This window comes from Nyctereutes procyonoides, unplaced genomic scaffold (assembly GCF_905146905.1).
Source record: "Nyctereutes procyonoides isolate TBG_1078 unplaced genomic scaffold, NYPRO_anot_genome, whole genome shotgun sequence".
Taxonomy (NCBI): domain Eukaryota; kingdom Metazoa; phylum Chordata; class Mammalia; order Carnivora; family Canidae; genus Nyctereutes; species Nyctereutes procyonoides.
Window position 1 is genome coordinate 59858783 of NW_026575146.1, and position 20797 is coordinate 59879579.

The 20797-nt window shown below is 34.9% G+C and overlaps 1 protein-coding gene across 3 annotated transcripts in view; it reads left to right on the forward strand.

Annotated features, from left to right (window-relative positions):
* Positions 1–20797, forward strand: part of JAK2 (Janus kinase 2) — a 232680-nt gene that overhangs the window by 193648 nt on the left and 18235 nt on the right. For all 3 annotated transcript variants that reach the window (XM_055309969.1, XM_055309968.1, XM_055309967.1), the window contains exons 7-13: positions 4969–5290; positions 6029–6148; positions 11833–11990; positions 13884–13995; positions 16070–16256; positions 17115–17242; positions 19480–19614. In XM_055309969.1, coding sequence (XP_055165944.1) covers positions 4969–5290; positions 6029–6148; positions 11833–11990; positions 13884–13995; positions 16070–16256; positions 17115–17242; positions 19480–19614 — 1162 coding nt within the window. The remainder of the gene's footprint in view (positions 1–4968; positions 5291–6028; positions 6149–11832; positions 11991–13883; positions 13996–16069; positions 16257–17114; positions 17243–19479; positions 19615–20797) is intronic.

A 20797-nucleotide genomic window follows, 5' to 3' on the forward strand; every position in this document is an offset into this window, starting at 1 on the left:
TACTTTTTTGTATGCCAGCTCCTAACTGGAATTATGGCTTAGGTATTAGAGTACAGAAAGTAAAGGAAAGACATAAGACTTTTGTGTTTTCATTCTGCATTTGGTCTTTAAAATCCCGTTTGCTAAAGGGAGGGAAGAAGAGAAGCCGGAGAACGCAGAGTTTAAGGGAGGCTGCTGCATTTGTAAACATTAGGTCAGGACCAAGGCTACTTACACAGCAACTGAGCTACTTCTCACTGGATTCCCTTTCTAAAAAACTGAGTAAATAATAGAGCTTCCAATGGCCTACCCCAATTATAATAATAAGATGCAGATATCATTTTACAGTTCAAACAATAGTGTAGTTTCTAAGGCAAGGCTCAATTTCAGAGCATTTTGGAGCCTCAATTTTAGCATTCTTTAAAAACTCAATATAAGAAAAGCATGAGGAAAAACTTTTTATGCTTCAAGAGTTAACTTTTCTCTTGAAAAAGTTTTAGTGTTTCTAACAAGTCTGGTTCTGATAGCATGATGCTGTAGTGGATTCACCATATTCAAGATCCACAGGTTCCTGTGGTATTCTCAAAGGAAGTATGTCTGGTCCTTCATGGAAGCATCAGTGTGGAAAACGTTTTTTGTTCTTATTTTAAACTCCTCTTTTTATATCCAAATACATTTTCAAAAGCCTTATTAAGTAGCCATTGATGACTCTGTATTGCATTTTTGTAAGATGCTATGTAAATTGCATTCAGATTTAGTAAGGCTCTTGGTAACCAGTGTTTTTGACAGAAGTGGATAAAGCAAGAATCATTTGTATTTCTGATTCTATGTTTAAGTCTTTTCACTATTTATTCTAAACTTCCTGAGGTTTTCTTGTATGCTATCTAGACTTTTATTAAATTTTATGTGGGACCCAGGAAATCTAACAAAAATCCCCTACCCCTAGACAAGCAGAGCAGGACTAACTCCATTTTGTGCTACCCTCGCCATCTCATGTAAACCCCACCCCCCCACGACCTGCCTATTGTTTAAGGCACTCCCTCACCCTAGTTTAGCTATTAAGCACACCCTTATCAGAAACCAAAACACCTAGGAATGCGCGACCTCTGACCTTTAACCAGCCAAGGAATGAAAACCCCTCCTTTGCCCGCCAAACCTGTGCACCAATTCTAACCAGAATAATAGGCCAGTTCAAATGGTCACTATAGGGTGAATCGTAATTCAATTGGCCACCTGTGTGTGGACCAACATGACTGTGCAACTTTCTACGTATGTTACAATCTCATTGGCCACGGACCCCTGTAACACTACTATGCTTTTTTGGTCTCAGGGTCCAAGTCCCTGCTCCGCTGTGACGGGTATACTTGGACCCAGGCTCAAGCTTGCTAATAAACTCTCATGTGATTATATCGGTGTTGGCTCCTCGGTGGTTTCTTGGATTTGCAATCTTGGGCACAACATTTTATATATTTATTTAGAAATATAGGGCAGCCCGGGTGGTTCAGCGGTTTAGCACTGCCTTCAGCCCAGGGCCTGATCCTGGAGACCTGGGATCGAGGCCCACGTCGAGCTCCCTGCATGGAGCCTGCTTCTCCCTTTGCCTGTGTTTCTGCCTCTCTCTCTCTCTCTCTCTCTCTGTCTCTCTCTCTCTCTGTGTGTGTGTGTGTCTCATGAATAAATAAATAAAATCTTTTTTTAGAAAAAGAAATATATAATTGTTATGAATAGAGTGTGACTTTTGAGATCTGAAAAGAAGTGGAGAATTTAATGGGCAGAGAGAGGGGAGTGATGGAGTGTGTGGAGAGGAAAAGGCCTTTGTAGCAGAAAGGAGCATAGGAAAAGTGAAGAGAGTATGGCTAGAGACCAAAGAGTTAGTAGGAGGCAAAGCAGGGGTTAGACAGAATCTACAGAACCTTAAGGGCATGTTGACAAACCTACCAGCACTTAGAAACTATGTAGGAGTGTTAAGCAATGGTGAAATGATTAGATTTGTGATTTTTAAAGATCCCCATGAATCCATTGTAGAAAACAAAATCAGACAGTAGAAGAGTACGTTGAAATGCCGGCTGCCCAGAGACCAAGACCATTACAGTATTTTCCTCCAGGAGATAAGGCCAGTAATGAGAAAAATTGGTAAATAAGAGAAGTATTTAGAAGGTAAACTCGGGAACGTGGTGATGAATGGAAAGTTGAAGGTGACATCAAGGATGATTCCTGGGTCTCCAGTGAATTGCAGTGTTGTTTACTTAGGAAATGCTGTAAAAGGATCTTTTAAGGGAGGAAATTAGCAAGACTTGTGAGTTTGGTTTGACACATTGTTTAAGGCGATTGTGAGACATTTAAATTAAATGTATAGATTGGTTTGCCTATGGAAGAGTCTAGAGGTCAGTGCTAGAGACAGCTATCAGTCATATGCATATGAGAATCTAGAGAGAAAGAGTACAAGTAAGAGAAGAGAGCCTTAAGACTTGAGGAACTTAATCACCTGGTAAAGAAGAATGAACCTGAGAAAAGAAGGTTGAAAAGTATCCCAGGAGACAGAAATAAAATCAGGAAAGCTAAAGGGAGAGAGTTGAAGGAGAGAATGATCAGTAGTGTTGGATGCTTCTGAAAAATGACAAGGGAGATGAATAGGGGAATTTGGTTTTAGCAACATGAAAGTTTTTCTTGATTTTAGCAAAAGCATTTTCTATGGAATGATGGAGCAGAAGCTAGACTGGAGTGAACTGAAGAGTAAATGGAAATGGCTATATAAACTCTGTCAAAATCAGGCCACATCGGCTGTAGCTGAAGGGATATGTGGGACAAATAAATTTTACATTAAGGTAGGACGAACTTAATATTTTGTAGATTGAAGAGAAACAATACTAAAAGTCACCGGAAGGTGAATATATATCAGAGGAAGAGGCTGTAGGTAAATACATGTCTAGGAAGTGGCTTTCCATTGCTGGTTTATACCTCATTTGTTGTATTAGGTGGGAAGGAGGAGGGAATGAGTACAAACGTATGTAGATTTGCTAACAGAAAGAAGCTTTTCTCCCCCCTAAAACAGAGATGCTGAATGTAAGGAATGCAGCTGAGGTTTGAGGCAGAAGAAAGATAGGCGGTTTGAGAAACTTGGAGAGGGTTTGACATAGTGGAACCTGGGAGAATTAGTTGACAGAAAGGTGTTGTTGAATTGATGGTAGTGCTGAAAGCATGTTTGAAATTGGTGATTATGATTTTATACTGCCCTGTCTCCCTTGTCAAATGACTCTCCAGCAGCTCTGCCACTTGAGTACAAAACTGAGTGTTCTTCAGTGGGGTTCAGGCAGACTGGGGAAGGGAAGAAACAATGGTATTGCTGGCAAATGCTTAACAACTAGTTCTCAAAAAACCCCAGAAATTTGATTTGTCATCTTTGCTGATATCCATGGTATAAATCCTCCCTGTGACCAGTTTAAGAGTATCAACCTGATGTGCCTGAATGTAGAATTGGAAAGAGGCGAGCAATAGCAAATCTTTTTCATTGCTCATGTATAAGAGATATAAACAACCTCAGAAGCATAAGTAACAGTAAAATTTAGCAATTTAAAATGTAAAATAATTAGGAAGTGATAATATTTTGAGTATTACCTATATTTTTACTGTAATTTGTTTATAACTCTATAGAACTTAATTTTTAATGACAACTCTTTAGCAATCAGCTAAGTAGTCTTAAAATGTAATAATAAGTTCTCAGCATGAGCCAGATCAAGCACTAGCTACAAATACTCAAATACAGGATAGAGTGAGAAGTGAAATTATGGAGTGCTGCACAGAATACTATCACACAAAGGGAGGATCATCTAACATAGTCATAGAGAAAAGTTTCTGGATTTGATGATGCTTGAGCTGAGACTTTTGGAATAAGAGCCAACCAGAAAGGAGAGATGGGTGATACGAAGAAGAATTAGCATATGTGAAGGAATGCAAATTTAATGCAGTTGTTCCTTCAAAAATACAGTGTTCTTCATTTGTCCTATATTTGCACAGAAGGGAAGTTATCTTTCTTCTGTAAGATATTTTACATAGAGATAGAAGTTCAAAAGAGAATTTTTTTTTTTTAGAGATTTTATTTATTTATTCATGAGAGACACACACAGAGAGAGAGAGAGAGAGGCAGAAACATAGGCAGAGAGAGAAACAGGCTCCCTGCAAGGAGCCCCATGTGGGACTTGATCCCGGATCCTGGGATCAGGAAGTGAGCCGAAGGCAGATGCTCAACCGCTGAGCCATCCAGGTGTCCCAAAAAGAGAATATTTCTAAGTGGAATCGTTTTGATTGCAAAGGAATTATTAGGAGTTAGTGAAAATGGCATAGAAAGTAAGGTATACAAAAGAAGTATGTTTGCGTCATGAACAATAGAATCCAACAAAATGTAACAGTTTCCAAAATACACATAAATTTTGGTGTACAGCATCATAGGAAACATTTGCAACACAATGCTAAAAAAAGATGTATAAGATAATCAGAGAAATTTTTAGAGATTCCTTTACTAGACTAAGTCTTCATTTCATTAGGGGAAGAAAATTATCCTCTTCTAAAAATTTATGGTAATTGGGAACTTTTATATGTGTTCACATCATCAGACAAAACCTTAAGGTTTTTTTTTTTTTTTAAGATTTTATTTATTTATTCATGAGAGACACACAGAGAGAGGCAGAGACACAGGCAGAGGGAGAAACAGGCTACATGCAGGGAGCCCAATGTGGGACTCGATCCTGGGACTCCGGGGTCACGCCCTGGGCTGAAGGCAGGCGCTAAACCACCGAGCCACTCGGGAGTCCCAACCTTAAGGTTTTATATTGTACTGATAGATGGTGGCAGAAAGGTGTCACCTTTCTCCACTTGACCACTGCACTGCAGTATTTACTTATCGTGGAGAAAAGTGGTAATTTTTCTTTTGATTTCATCTTAGAGTTCATCTTCCATTTGTTTTGTTTCTCTGTGTGTGCTCTTTATCCCTAGCTACAAGACATTCTTACCCAAATGTGTTCGAGCAAAGATTCAAGACTATCATATTTTGACAAGGAAACGAATAAGGTACAGATTTCGCAGATTTATTGAGCAATTCAGCCATTGCAAAGCCACTGCCAGAAACTTGAAACTTAAGTACCTTATAAATCTGGAAACTCTTCAGTCTGCCTTCTACACAGAGCAATTTGAAGTAAAAGAACCTGGAAGAGGTCCTTCAGGTGAGGAGATTTTTGCAACCATTATAATAACTGGAAACGGTGGAATTCAGTGGTCAAGAGGGAAACGTAAAGAAAGTGAGACACTGACAGAACAGGTAATCCTTAATGATACGTTCTCATTCTTTGTTACTTTAATTGAATGGCAATTGAGACAGAGTAATTTTACTCATTTAAACATGGTCTTGCAGTTCTCTCATTGTTAGAAGTTTTTAACAGTGTGAAGCCGTCAAGGTCATATCTATAATCCTTTTTCATTGTTCGTAAATGGTTTTTTAATTTTTTTATGACAAATATTAGTAATGGTGTTCTTATAGTTTTCAAAAAGGCTTGAATTCTAAGTGATTTTCAAGATAGTTTTGCCTCTTTAAAATTTTGCTATTATTGATAAGAGGCACAATGATAAAATGTAATTGGAAAAGATTAATTGTAATTGATTCTATGATTGTTGGTAAGTTAGTCTTTTTAAGTTTTGCACTGTAAGTTTTAAGTTTGTTCATATCTGTTGTTCTTAGGTCATTATTAAAGATTTATTTTTACCTTCATTCTTTGGTGGTTAAACTTTCAGCTTTCTGACAATGATTCCTATTGATGTTGATTGGATTGAAGAGAACTGTAGCATAATTAGGTTCCTAGTACCCTTTAGTGCTCTCATTTTTAAGTCAAAGCAAGATACAGTGAAGTCTTTGGATTAGATTATTGAGGGAGAGAATCACATTTAGTTACTATCAGTATTTTAAAGAATTTGGAATGAATGTTTTACCCTTCATAAGTCTTATTTTAAAATGATTCCCTTAGTTCTACCTGTTTTTAATTTCAAGTGCTCTTAATTATAGGATTTACAGTTATATTGTGACTTTCCTGATATTATTGATGTTACTATTAAGCAAGCAAGCCAAGAAGGCTCAAATGAAAGTAGAATTGTAACTATCCATAAGCAAGATGGTAAAAATCTGGTAAGTTTGCTTTATAACCAAATAATGATTCTGTTTGTTGTCAGAAATAAGTATTTTAGAATCTTAATACCAAAGTTATTTGGTCATAGGAGTTCTGATTATAGTTTTATTTTTATTTTTTTATTATAATTTTAAATATAAATATCAGTTTAGTAAGGTTTTGGTTTTATCTGGCTTTTTGTATTACTACCAACATTGTCTTCCCAGAGTTTCTTGAACATTAATGTGTTTTTCACTCATTTTTGTGATTAGCAAGGAACAGTTACTCTCCCCAGCTCCCTCTGCACCCACTCTGTATTGTGGTAATTCCCTGTTGTAATGCTCATTCCAGACTATATTCTTTTTTTTTTTTTTTTTTTTTTAACCAGTAGGGATGTGCATCATCCAATCATACTGCGTAATTAAAGTAGGAATGGTGAAATGCTTTCTGGGATTCATATAATAGTCTAAGCCAATCCCAGGTTAGCCCTACCCGAGCTGAAACACATGATTGGTTCTAAAATATTAATTCTTTCTCTTTCTTTGATTATCAGCTTATTTTTTATTTTTAAATTTTTTTTTATTAAAGTATAGTTGACATGCAATGTTGTATATGAGTTTCAGATAAACATTTTCAGATAAACATTTCATTTCATCATGATTTGATAATTCTATGCTTACACAGTGTTCACCGTGATAAGTATAGTTAGAAATCCCACTTGTTTTAATTGAAAGGGAAAATAAATTCCTTTATACTCTTCTCTTAAATTGACTACTTGTCTGGCTCTGTTTTCTTTTTAACTCATGTATTTTTTGACCTCAGGACTTAAAACATCACAATAATGTTATGTGTTCGTTTAGCTTCAGTATCTATATTACCTGCTTTATTTTCGGGTTATATTTACTAAAATTGTAACTAACTTAAATTCATTTTAGTCCGCGTACTTTACTGTTCTTGGGTAAAAATATGTAAATAGTGTGCAGCTACTAACTACTACTAGACTATCAGCTTCTTGAATGTAAGGATCATTTTGGGGTATGTGTTTTTACTCTCTCCACCTTGCATAGTCCTCCAGGACCTACTTTAGACAGAGCTTGATAAGTATTTCATGGATCAGTGAAAGGATGATTAATAATTTCCACCCGCAGTGTGGAATTAATAGAAGAAATATTTATCCTATAAATATCAAAAATATACATGTGTATTGTATAAATATATCTAAATATTTATAGGTATATCTTGGAGATAGCGTGGATTCAATTCTGAACCACCATAATAAAGTAAATACTGCAATAAAGCAAGTCAAATGAAATTTTTTTTGTTTCCCAGTGCATATAAAAGTTATATTTACACTGCACTATAATCTATTAAGTATGTAATAGCATTATGTCTAAAAAATGTACATACCTTAATTAAAAAATATTTTATTGCTAAGAAATGCTGACCATCATCTGAATTTTCAGTGAATTATATAATCTTTTTGCTGGTGGAGTAGGTTGTATCAGTGTTAATGACTGCTGACTGATCAGGGTGTTGTGTACTGAAGGTTGGGGTTGGCTATGGCAAAATTTCTTAAAATAGGGCAACAGTGAAGTTTGCCAATTGACGAGTGATTTCTCTTTAGCATGTGTGCTGCTTGATAGCATTTTACCCACAGAATTTCTTTCAAAATTAGGGTTAATCCTCTCAAACCAAGTCACTGCTCTATCAACTAAGTTGATGTAATATTCTAAATCTTTTGTTATTATTTCAACAATCTTCACAGCATTTTCACCACGGGTAGGTTTCCATTTCAAAAAATCACTTTCTGAGGTGCCTGTCTACCTTTGGCTCGGGTCATGATCCCGGGGTCCTGTGAACCTGCTTTTCCCTCTCCTCCCCCTGCTTGTGCTGTGTGTCTCTCCCTCTTTCTCTGTCAAATAAATAAATAAAATCTTAAGAAAAACAACAACAACAACAACAACAACAAACCCGAACTGAAAAGCAAACCATTTTCTTTGCTCATCTGTAAGAATCAACTTATCCATTCAAGTTATACAGGAGATTGTAGTCACATTAAAAAAAAAAACTTTAAAAAATTTTTAAAAGATTTTATGTATTTGAGAGAGAGAGAGAAAGAGAGCTAGAGCACATGTATGCAATCGGGGTGTGGGGGAGAGGAACAGAATCCCAAGCAGATTCTGTACTGAGCACAGAGCCTGACACGGGGTCTCTTCCACAACCCATGAGATCATTACCTGAGCTAAAATCACACGAGTCGGATGCTCAACTGATTGAGCCACCAGGCACCCCACATTCAGGCTCTACTTCTCATTCTCTTGCTGTTTCCACCACTGTTGCAGTTACTTCCTCCTCTGCAGTCTTGAACACCTCAAACTTATCTTTGAGGGTTGGAATCACCTTCTTCCAAATTCCTCCTTATGTTGATATTTTGATCTCTTCCCACGAATCACAAATATTCTAATTGGCATCTGGAATGGTAGGTGACTCCTTTCCAAAAGATTTTCAATTGATGGCTCAATCCTGGCAGAGAAATCACTATATATGGCAGTTATAGCCTTAAGAAGTATATTTCTTAGATAATAAGACTTGAATATTGAAATGACTCCTTGATCCACAGGCTGTTGAACGGATGATATGTTAGTAGGCATGAAAACATTAATCTCATTGCCCATCTCCTAGACAAGTAGTGAGGAACTGCCATTGGAACGATGGTGCCAAAAGACTTGATTTTGTTGCTGGGTTGTCACAAACCTTCACTCTGTTTAAAAAAAAAAAAAAGGCAATATCTGAGAAATGCAATAAAGTGAAGTGCACTGAAACAGGGTATACCTTTATTCTGTAAATCTGATATTTATAAAAAAGTATTTCTAGAAGAGTTTATTCATGCTAATGTGAACATCCTGTAGTAATGTAAAGAACTAATTTATGGGATGGTATTTGGACCCGTTGGCTTTATTTTGAAGTCTGCAACATAAAGAAGTAAAGTAACTTTCCAAGATCATGGTGTTAGTTAAGTGATAGGGCCTATGTAAATGCAAATGCATGACTTGACAACTTAAGCCCTTCAGTGGGACACTACCTTGCTTGTTGAGTAGTCCTAAAGCTCCTCCAAGTACTGCATTTACATTTTGTTAGAATGGCTCTAAAGATTAAATTGGGAAGAATGGACATTTCTTTACCATAGTACATTTTCTATGTAAGGGATACACTGTATTTCTCCCTTGTATCCAATAATTGTTTTATGTTTTTCAGTAATGATGGTTATTAATATTGATATATCATGTTTCTTGCTGAATTCTATTCATGATATATTATGCTTTTTCTGCTACTTAATAGGATTAAGAACCTTTTCTCAATATATTCTTTCTAACAAACTATTGCTATGTATGAGAAATTTTTGCTTATTATTTCCTTTTTCCAGTCTGTTATATATTAGTTACACTTTTTAAAACCATCCTTTTACTCTTTATTCTGGCGTTTTTTCCTTGTCTTTCTTTTTATCTTAAATATATGGTAAAATACACTTCACATAAAACTTAACATCTTGATTTAGCAATTTTACTTCTGGGTATATATCCAAAGGAAACAGTCACTACCTTAGAGTTATTGTACCCCGTGTTCATTGAAGCATCCTTGGGTGTTACCAGTTTTTAAATATTTTGCAAAAATGATGGGACAAATATTGCTCTCCTGTATTATATTTCATTTTTTAGTTAGAACCTGAGATGGAGAAATTTCTCATGTGTTTACAAGCCAGCTGTTTGTATCTCTTCTTCTGTGGATTGTCTTTTTATCCTTTGACTAATTTTCTTTTCTGTTTTTTAATTGGCTTACAGCATTTTTTCTCAATATATATTGAATATTAATCCTTTGGGGTACAGATTTGTAGTTCTTCAGTATTTTAACTTGTTTCTGGGTTTTTAGTACCTATTCTTAAAATTTAAAAATTTTTTAGAGATAGCTTGAGCAGGGTGAGGAGGGGTAGAGGGAGAGAGAATCTTAAGCAGGCCCCACACCCAGCATGGTACTGGACATGGGGATTGATTTCATGACCCTGAGATCAGAACCTGAGCCAAAATCAAGAGTTGGACATTTAACTGACTGAGCTACCCAGGCATCCCTAGTATCTATTTTTTGGCCTAATTGTGTAGGTAAATACCTGTTATAGTTCTGATACATCACACATGTCTCTCATTATACTTTTTGGTATAAATCTGTATTCTATGTTCTCATTGTAAGTAAATATCGTTCATTACTGAGGCAAGCAGTGTTCTGTAATCACATCTCCATTCTTGTGCAAATTTTTGTTTTTCTAGGAGTTAATCACTTTAATTTTTTTCCTTTGTATATATACTTTTTTCTATATCTCTCTCTACTCCCTATGGGAATTCTGTAAGTAGCTCACTGCTCAACACATTTCACATAGTCAAATGTTATATCACTTCTGTTTATTTCCTGGAAAAGTCCCTCCTTGAACACTGGTTTTGCTATCTCATCTGGGCTGGAAGCTCTTTAGGCCATACACAGCTGTAATCCTTGAGCATCCTTCTCTTATCATCCTGGGAAAGATTTTCTGAAAGAAAATAATCTGGTTTCAGATCCCTGGTTTTCTGAATCTCGTATTTGCCTTTTCTGCCAGTACCTGTTGGTACTTTTGTTGGGATTGTAACAAATTAGAAAGTTAATTTAAGGAGGATTTTTACAACTTTATGATGTTGAATTTTCCTCTCCAAGAACATGTAAATCCTCTCTATATTCAAATAAAAAGTTGCATTTTAACAAGAGCATTTTGAAGTTTTTCTAAAAATTATTTTGCACATTTTTTGGTGAAGTTTAATCCTAGGTACTGTTTTTGTGTGTGTACTGATATAAATGAGGCTATTTTTTTCATTATATAATCTAATTGACTACTTTTTATGTATATAAAAGCTATTGATTTTTTTATTGTACTATCTTAATGAATTATCTTTGTGTTGTAGTAGTTTTGTAGCTGTCTTCTTTAGGGTTCCCCAAGTATACAATCATATAATCTCCAAATTAAATAGTTTTATCTGCTTGTTTCTAATTTCTATTCTTATATATTTTTTCCTGTGGTCTAATTATGTTGATTAAATATAATACAACACATTAAGTATTGGACTATCTTATTCCTGATTTTAGAAGATGTTGCTTCCATTAAATAAGTGTTTTTTCCATTAAATAAGATGTTGTATTTTAGGCTGATTAAATGCTCACTTATGTATGTATGATATAATGATAGCATACCTTTATGTGATTTTTGATTATACTACATACATTTATTTGAGCTTACAGTATGAATGTTTTAACCTAGCAGTATATACTTGGTATATAAAAATAAATGCTCATAATTTCTAAGTAGTACAGACTTTTATATCAGATTAGATAGATTTCTAATTGAGATGACTGGCATATCTGTCTAATGGGGTTTTGGGAAATATAGTAAAGTTATGGATGAAAAGTGAACTATAAAGATATGACAAGCCCATATTTGAGAGGGTCTTAAATATCATACATTAAGAATTTATAATTCAGATTGGGTAATTGAGAGCTATAAAAGATTTGAACAATTTAGAAGAAAATTTAGGAGAATTAATATAATAACAAAGTGAAGAGAATTTTCAGTATGTAACATGCAGCTGACTTTTTAAATGATACTTATTATTTTCTTTTTTCTGCTTAGGAAATTGAACTTAGCTCATTAAGAGAAGCTTTGTCCTTTGTGTCATTAATTGATGGCTATTATAGATTAACTGCAGATGCACATCATTACCTCTGTAAAGAAGTAGCACCTCCAATGGTCCTTGAAAATATACAAAGCAACTGTCATGGCCCAATTTTGTGAGTAATACCCACTTTAAAAGTAAATTTTTTAAAAAGTCAATGAGATGTTAACAAGAATTTTACATAATGAAGTGATACATAGGTGTAGGAGTTTAGGAACAAAAGACTACCTTAATGTGCATAAAGTTTCTCTTTTTTTAAAAAACAAAAGTCTATTTGCAATCAGATTACATAAGAATTAGAATTATGTAGGGTATAATTTGCTACTTGTATCCCAATCAATAATACTTCTAAATTGTACAGTTTGGCATTTAGTTACCTCAGTGCACTTAATTCATTCTTGGGTATTAAGAAATTTTCCAGCTTCTATTTCATTAATTTTAAAATACTGCGGAGGAACCACAATGCAAAATTTGATGATCATTATTATTTTTGGATAATCCAACTCCTACTGAAAGCTTTGAACACAAGATGTATATGATGTCCCAATTTCTAAGACTGATGCTGTGTAGTACTTTCTTTAATGATGAAAATGAAGATGTTCTGTTTCTGTGCTGTGTAATACAGTAGTCACTAGTGCAGTTGAGGAACTGAATTTTAATTTATTTATTAAATTTTTTAGGTAGGCTTCATACTGGGTGGGGCTTGAACTCATGACCCTGAGATCTAGACCTGAGCTGAGATCAAGAGTTGGACTCTTAACTGAGCCATCCAGGCTCCCTGAAGAACTGCATTTTTAAATTTAATTTTAATAACTTTATATTTAAGTAGGAACCTGTGGCTACTAGCTACCATATGGATCTACCCCATTATAAACCTTTACCTGAATACTGGATAAAGCCAGCTATCATGCATAACATCTGCTTAACCCAAGTCCTAGTTATCTCTCAGCCAGTATGTACTATAGCAGTTGGCACCATGTGTGAAAGACTTGAGCAGAAAAAATAGTCTGGGTTTGTGAGCATGTGTGTCTTGACCTTAACCTACCCTTAATTAAATATTTGAGAAAACATATCTTGACTAACGTTTAAGACTTGATTCTGTCTATACCTCTTACCTGTTTAATAATAAGTATTGTTATTAAAAAGTTGTACTACTTGAACCTTCTACAACTTAGGTATTTAAAAAACTCCTACCATTCATCCATTCATTATTCATCCATCCATTCAAGCGTTCTTTCATTTATTTATAGAACATTTACTGAGTACCTGATATGTGCCACTGCTTTGTATATAAGAAATACAGCGATGAATGAAACAGATTTTTCCTGCTTTCATATAGATGACATTTTGACTTTTCCTTCAAGATTGTTCAGCTTCAATAAAACATGTAACACATTTTGAAAATGAGTAGTCTTTGTCACTTGCCATAGGTCTTCTGTTATACTTTGGTGTTATATTAAATATTAAAATAATGCATATAAATTTTTATATTAGTAATTGCTATGGTAGAAAAGACATAAGTGCTTTACAATATATTGTTAAATGAAGTTTCTTGGGAGTGAGTATGTGCACGAGCAGCCGGGAGCAGCAAAGGGAGGGGGAGAAGCAAACTCCCTGCTGAGCAGGGAGCCCCACTTGAGGCTCAATCCCAGGACCCTGAGATCATGACCCTAGCTGAAGGTGGACGCTTAAGCAGCCGCCACCCAGGCACCCTTAAAATACTAAATTTTTAATTAGGAGGCAGAAAATTTACATGGATGAAATGTTCTGAGTGATTTTGTATGTTTTATAATACCTTTTATTTGTTTTTAAAATCTATTAAATTAGTTTGAACTTACTGCCAAATAGCTTGGTGCTGTAATATTTTTCCTTAAAACTGATAAACATATAAAGTAGAGGAAACAAAAATTCTGAGAATTTGAGATTTGACTTTTGATCTCTTAGATGACATTTTGGTCTTTATGTCATGGCACTTGCTATGTTATTCAAATTACTTCTTTACCTTTAGAATGGATTTTGCTATCAGTAAACTGAAGAAAGCAGGTAATCAGACTGGACTCTATGTACTTCGATGCAGCCCTAAGGACTTTAATAAATATTTCCTGACTTTTGCCATTGAGGTTAGTATGTCACATTAATGGCAACGTTTTGTTTTTTAAATCTTATTTCCCATCCCATACCCCTCCTCTGGCAAAGGTAACATCTTTATTTAGTCTGTATGATTTCCCCTTCATGTTGATTTATCATTGTTTCTTTTTCTAATACTCAGAATTACAGCTCTGGTTATGATAACTAGCATAGTAATGCTTAGTTTATCTCAGGGATTCTATATTAGTAAACAGGATATAATTCCTAGGATTTGTATAAAAATATAAAATTATTTATAATGTCTTTAGAATTTATTTTATTTTTGATGTCTGGTTATTACTAGTGTGTCATTTTTTCAAGTCTCTTCATAAAAATGGATATTGTTATCAAAACATATAGAACTAAATGAATCAGAAGTAAATTTTGCTTTTATTGGTAATGGTTACAGGTTTAGAGTGAAATAGGTTGATAACAAAGAACACTGTTAACTAGCAGTTTTCCAGTATTAAGAATAATGTTCTGTAATGTGCATGTTTTAAAGATAAAATAAAAATGAAACTGCACTGTTAATACAGATACTTTTGGATCTCATCAAAGATTGTTTACTGTCTAAAATACTTAAAAAGATACCATCACTTACAAGGTAGTTTCATAGTATAAATCTTGAGAAACTTTATAGCAACTTCCAAAATTTGTCTTTTCAAAAGTAAAGAAAGTAAGGATTTGGTTATTCAGTTATTTTAATTTTTAGAAAATACACTCATATTTAGCATATAGAATAGATTAATTATCCATAAATACATAAGATAGGTTATTCACTAAATGAGTTTAGCGTTATATAATACTATCTTAATTTCATTTATCTTTTTATTATATATATAACAATCCATTACATTATCAATTCAAAATGTTTTTTTTAATGTTTACTGTATTTGCTTAGTAATATATAGCCTAATATGAAGGCTGTATATTAGTGTATGATATAGCTCTGCTTTAAGAAATGTATCTTGGGAAAGGAAAAAGTAGGAAGATACACCAAAAAAGTATTAAATTGATCATTGTTATTAGAATAGACAGATGTAGACAGTAATAGAAAGGATTGCAATTAAGAAAATGCTTTTTTAAAAAAAAAATTATTTGTTTGAGATAGAGAGGTGAGGGGCACAGGGAGAGGGAGATGCAGACTCCCCACTGAGCTGGGAGCCTGATGTGGCACTCAATCCCAGGACCCTGGGATCCTGACCTGAGCTGAAGGCAGAGATGTTTAACTGACTGAGCCACCCAGGTGCCCCAGAAAGTGCTTTTATAGTAGGAAGGACTTGAGGTATTTTGTCAGTTTTATTTTTTAAATGGTCTCAAGGAGGTTAAATAATAAGTTTAAAAACTACGTAAATTAAGTTCTTAGTATAGCACATAAAACAAACATTGAAAAGCTGAAAAATATTAAAATCACCATAGGGAGGTAACCGTGCAGATACAATAGTGGCACAGTGAATGAGTAATCACCTTGGCTTGTGAGACTGGGGTCAGGGCTGTTAGGGCCTCACGGAATGGATGATACTTGAATTGAGTGTTAAGAAATGCCTAAAAGTCCATTGCTCAGAAGGAGAGGATGTATATTCATAGGTAGAGAGCCAGCATAGATGTATATCAAAGTGTAAAACAACATGACATTTGCTTAAAAATTTTAAAGTTACTTAGTATACCTAGAACATAGGTTGTATGTTAGCTCTGGTAGCAGTGAAGTTGGAGAAGGAAGCCAGCTCATGGAAGGTATTATATGTTATAAAATAGTTTTAGATTTTATCTTACAAATGATGGAAAACTGTTAAGGATGTTATTATTATTGTTCATTATCATTGCCTTTTTACTTGCTTTTTAGGGAAATCAGCTGTTAAGCCATTTAGGTAGGATGTGGAATTATAATCAGATACCTTTTTGTAGAACCAGGCATTCCTATCACCCTGTAGCAGTACTAGGCTAGGATTCACAGTTCAGTGTAAACGTTCTGTTGTTTGGTTGTGTGATAACATTTTGTCGCAAGAATTACAGTTTTGACCACTTTGGTTTTTTTCCCTCTGTCTCTTTATAATTAAACTTACATAGCGAGAAAATGTCATTGAATATAAGCACTGTTTGATTACAAAAAATGAAAATGGAGAATACAACCTCAGTGGGACCAAGAAGAGCTTCCGTAATCTTAAAGATCTTTTGAACTGCTACCACATGGAGACTGTTCGCTCAGACAGCATAATTTTCCAGTTTACCAAATGCTGTCCCCCAAAATTGAAAGGTAAAATAATTTTCTAGCTAGTTTTAAAATACTGCTCATGGGTTGTGTCTGTGGTAGAAGGCATCTTCATTATTGCTTGTAAAGGAAATATGAAAGAAGCATCTCTGGAGGCAAAACATCTTTCTCTTACATAAGCATCCTTACATAGGGTTGTTCAGTTAGGTTGTCTAGATATGACCTGAAGTCCCATAATTCTGAAATTGCATTTAAGAAATGATAATTGCTTGTTATAAAAGGCATCAGTTACTTATTGAACTGAAAAACTCCACTACCAAATTCCCATATGTTGTTGTAAGTAAAAACTTTTTTTTTTAAAAAGATTTTATTAATTTATTCATGAGAGACAGAGAGAGGCAGAGACCTAGGCAGAGAGATAAGCAGACACCATGCAAGGAGCCCAATGTGGGACTTGCTCCTGGGACCCCAGGTCATGCTCTGGGCTGAAGGCAGGCGCTCAACCACTGAGCCATGCAGGTGTCCCTAAGTAAAAACTTTCGTACTCTTTTAGAATTTTAATTTACTGTCTTTATTTTTTAAGTGTAGAAGATTGAAAATCCCATGAGATAATAGGTTTATTAGAAATTATCATTGAAATTCATGAAAATTTACATTAGTTAAGGAAAACATTACAATTTTGAATGTTTGAAATAACTGGTTAAAATGCATCAAAGTTCGATGAATAAGTTCCTGAAATAAGTTTCTATTTATTAAAAAAATGAACAATGAGTGGTTAAGTGTTTGTTATATATAGAATACATTTTATTCCTCTGGAGCGGTTTATATCCTTGATGTGCTTTGGTTATGTAGATTTATTTCATTGCTTCTTTTTCTTTTTCTTTTTTTTTTTTTTTTTAACAGATAAGTCAAACCTTCTAGTCTTCAGAACCAATGGCGTTTCTGATGTACCAACATCACCAACATTACAGAGGCATAATAATGTGAACCAAATGGTGTTCCACAAAATCAGAAATGAAGATTTGATGTTTGTAAGTCATTAAATGCTAATTATCATCTTTTTTGTCCTTTTAAAACAACTGTTATCTTAATTTCCCATTTCACATTACATTCTTGTGACATTTGGGATTAATTCTATTATAATCTATAAATTCAAAAATTTATTTCAGTTTAAATATTTTTATTTCTTGTGTAGATGTGATACCAAACTTGAGTTAGAAATTAGCAAAACTGATTAAGAATGGAATTTTATTCTCTCTTTAGGAATTTAAAAATATTCCTTTACGAATCTTAATTTAAAAATTAAAAATCTTTGCAGAAGACCTGTGTCTTAATTCTCAAGTTTGCTGGAAAGTAAGGGAAATGCAAGGAGTTAAAAATAAAAGAGGAACTGAAAACAAAGTGTACATAAGAGCTGATATTTGGGCTGCAGGATGATGTTGAGGGATCAGGATTAGTTTTACTAATCCAGGGAATTAAGATCTAAAAGCAACACAAAGAAGGGCCATGCCTTAAGGACTCCACAAGACCAGGAGTTAAAAGTGAGACTATTTCTGAATGAGCCAGGACCCTCAAGTAAATACATCCTCAGTGGAACAACATGGATTGTTGAAAAATTCGCCCACTAGAAAAAAAAGAAAAAGAGTGTTGTCTGTTTTTAGTTGGGCTCTTGGGAAAAAAGTCTCTTCTGAGAATTTGTAACCATAAGCTTTTCAGTTTAGATTTCTTTTTTTTTTTTTTTTAAAGATTTTATTTATTTATTCATGAGAGACACACACACAGAGAGAGAGAGAGAGGCAGAGACACAGGCAGAGGGAGAAGCAGGCTCCATGCAGGGAGCCCGACGTGGGACTTGATCCCTGGTCTCCAGGATCACGCCTGGGGCCGTTGGGAGGTGCTCAACCTCTGAGCTACCCAGGGATCCCCTCAGTTTAGATTTCTTTAGACCATCTGCATGGTCTGAGAAACCCTAAACTGACAAATTAAAATAAAATGTGGTATTCTCCTAGTAGTGTCCTGTGATGCTTGGAAGAAACAAATACAAAATCTTTTTGGAAGAACTTACACTTGACCTGGGCCATCCAAGATCCCTTCAAATAAACTGCTTTAAACATGAGCTTTTAATAAAAATTTTTATAATATACAGGGAAATAATTCAGGATTAAGTGAGAGTCAGCAGACCGACAAACATCAAAATTAGACCTCCAAGAACTTCATGTAATAGACTTCTCAGATTGAGATGATAAAATACATGTATGTGTTTAAAGATAAAAATGGAGTTGTGAAAACATGGAAAAGAACCAAGACATTCAGAAAGACCAGAATGATTTGGAGGAAGAAAAGTACAGGAAGAAAAATATGCTCATTGGCATTAGAACATAGAGAGGTTAGAGAGCAGATTACTCATGATCAGTGGGAGAATTAGTGAATGGCAAAATAGATCTGAAAATTATTCAGATGCAGCAAATAGGAAGTAATGGAAATTATGAAAAAGAGTTTAAGGGACATGGAGAGTGGAATGAGAAAGACCAGCTGATGTGTGAGTTCCAAAAGGAAAGAGTGGATAGAATTACACAGAATTATAAAGACATGAATCCTCATGTGAGTAACAGCAGAGTTGCTACATGACCTAAAGTCACAAAACTAGTAACAGTAGAGCTGCAGTTTGAACACAGGCAGCTCTACCTCAGAGCGCAGGCTGTTGTCGATTATTTTGCAAGAAATATTAATAATAGTAGTAATGACCAGCACTTACTGAGCATTTACTACTATGTGTTGTAGACTGTTCTCAGTGCTTTCGTCTAGTCACTCATTTATTGTTCATAACAATAATATGGGAAAATGATTATCCCCTTTGTTCAGATGAAGAGACCAGGTCAGCCTACAGTACAGAGAGATGAAATAGCCTGAGGTCCCACAACTAGAAGGTGGTGATTCGGAACAGTTCCACATTCTGCCTCCACAGACTACACCAGACTGCTTTTCACTATGTGAAAGGCAAACAAAGAAAAACATTCACATGTAAAAAAGTGTAGGTAAACACTGACACTATGAAAAAGTGATAATTACAGCTAATTCAGGGGACTCAAAACCATGGTGGATCCAAAATGTACTTTATTTATTAATCCTTATATTCTGTCCTTTGTTACAGAATACAGTTACTATTTGCTCATGAATTTTTAAAAACCCTTTGTCATTAAACATATTTCCTAATTGCTACATCTTTCTTCATCTTTACTCATTCTTTTTTTCCTTTTTTCTTCTAAAGAACGAAAGTCTTGGCCAAGGCACTTTTACAAAAATTTTTAAAGGTGTGAGAAGAGAAGTAGGAGACTATGGTCAACTGCATGAAACAGAAGTTCTTTTAAAAGTTCTTGATAAAGCACACAGAAATTATTCAGAGGTATGTATGTTTTTTGTGTGGTTCTTGTCATTTATGATATTTAAACATATGCTCTTATATTGACATGACACATTTATGCATGCAGCTTTCCACAACTGCAACTTTTAAAAGTATATATATCAGGGATCCCTGGGTGGCGCAGCGGTTTGGCGCCTGCCTTTGGCTCAGGGCGCGATCCTGGAGACCCGGGATCGAATCCCATATCGGGCTCCCGGTGCATGGAGCCTGCTTGTCCCTCTGCCTATGTCTCTGCCTCTCTCTCTCTCTCTGTGACTATCATAAATAAATAAATTTAAAAAAAAAATTAAAAAAAAAATAAATAAAAGTATATATATCAAGGATCTTTCTGAGGGTGCTTTCTGTGGGAGGCAATAGAACATTATAGAATTTTTTTTTATAATAACTTATTTCCAAACTAATTACTCTTCACATTGTATTATGGGTATTACAGCATCTCTGCATATATTAAGGCTTTCAAACTTGGCTCTCCAGAGTTTTAAGGGTTCCACAGATTTCCTTCAGTTTTTAAAAAAATTTTGAAAGCACTGTACTAAGGAACACTCTAGGTGAAATATGAATGCTTCTGAGCATCATCCAGAGATGCTGGGCAGCAGAAAGCCAGTTGTTAGTTGCCAGGGTCCTTAACATAGCAAGGCATCGCCAAACATGACATAACAAACATTTATGACACTTAAAATGTCTGAAATGATGTTGGTGGAAGGTGATGTGAAACATCCAAGTGAAAGAGTTTTTCTAATCCAGAATACCCACAGTGTTGGTGATTGTGATCCTCAATAACTATACCCAGAAGTTCTAGACAAAGGTTAGAGTTGGTTGAGTTAGACTGATATACTAATACTATGCCAGTCTCCTGACATAGTTGTTATGATATTTTATCTGTACAGAGATCGTTTTTAATTGTTTGAGAGGTTATTTGAAGCTTTCATGCATTTACCTGAGTCTCCTATCACTGTCTCTGTGCTCTACTGCAAGTGCTAGGGATGAAGGGCTGTTGATCTTGCAGCATCCATGTTGCCCTGTACCATTATTGCTCTCTCTCTTTGCTACTTTTTTGAGGCTTACTCAGGGTTTTCCTTAGAATGAACTCTAGCATTGAGGTTGATAGCAGTTGTAGGTCCATATAAAGGAACCAAAGCATTTTGTAATCTTATCTGTAGTTCTG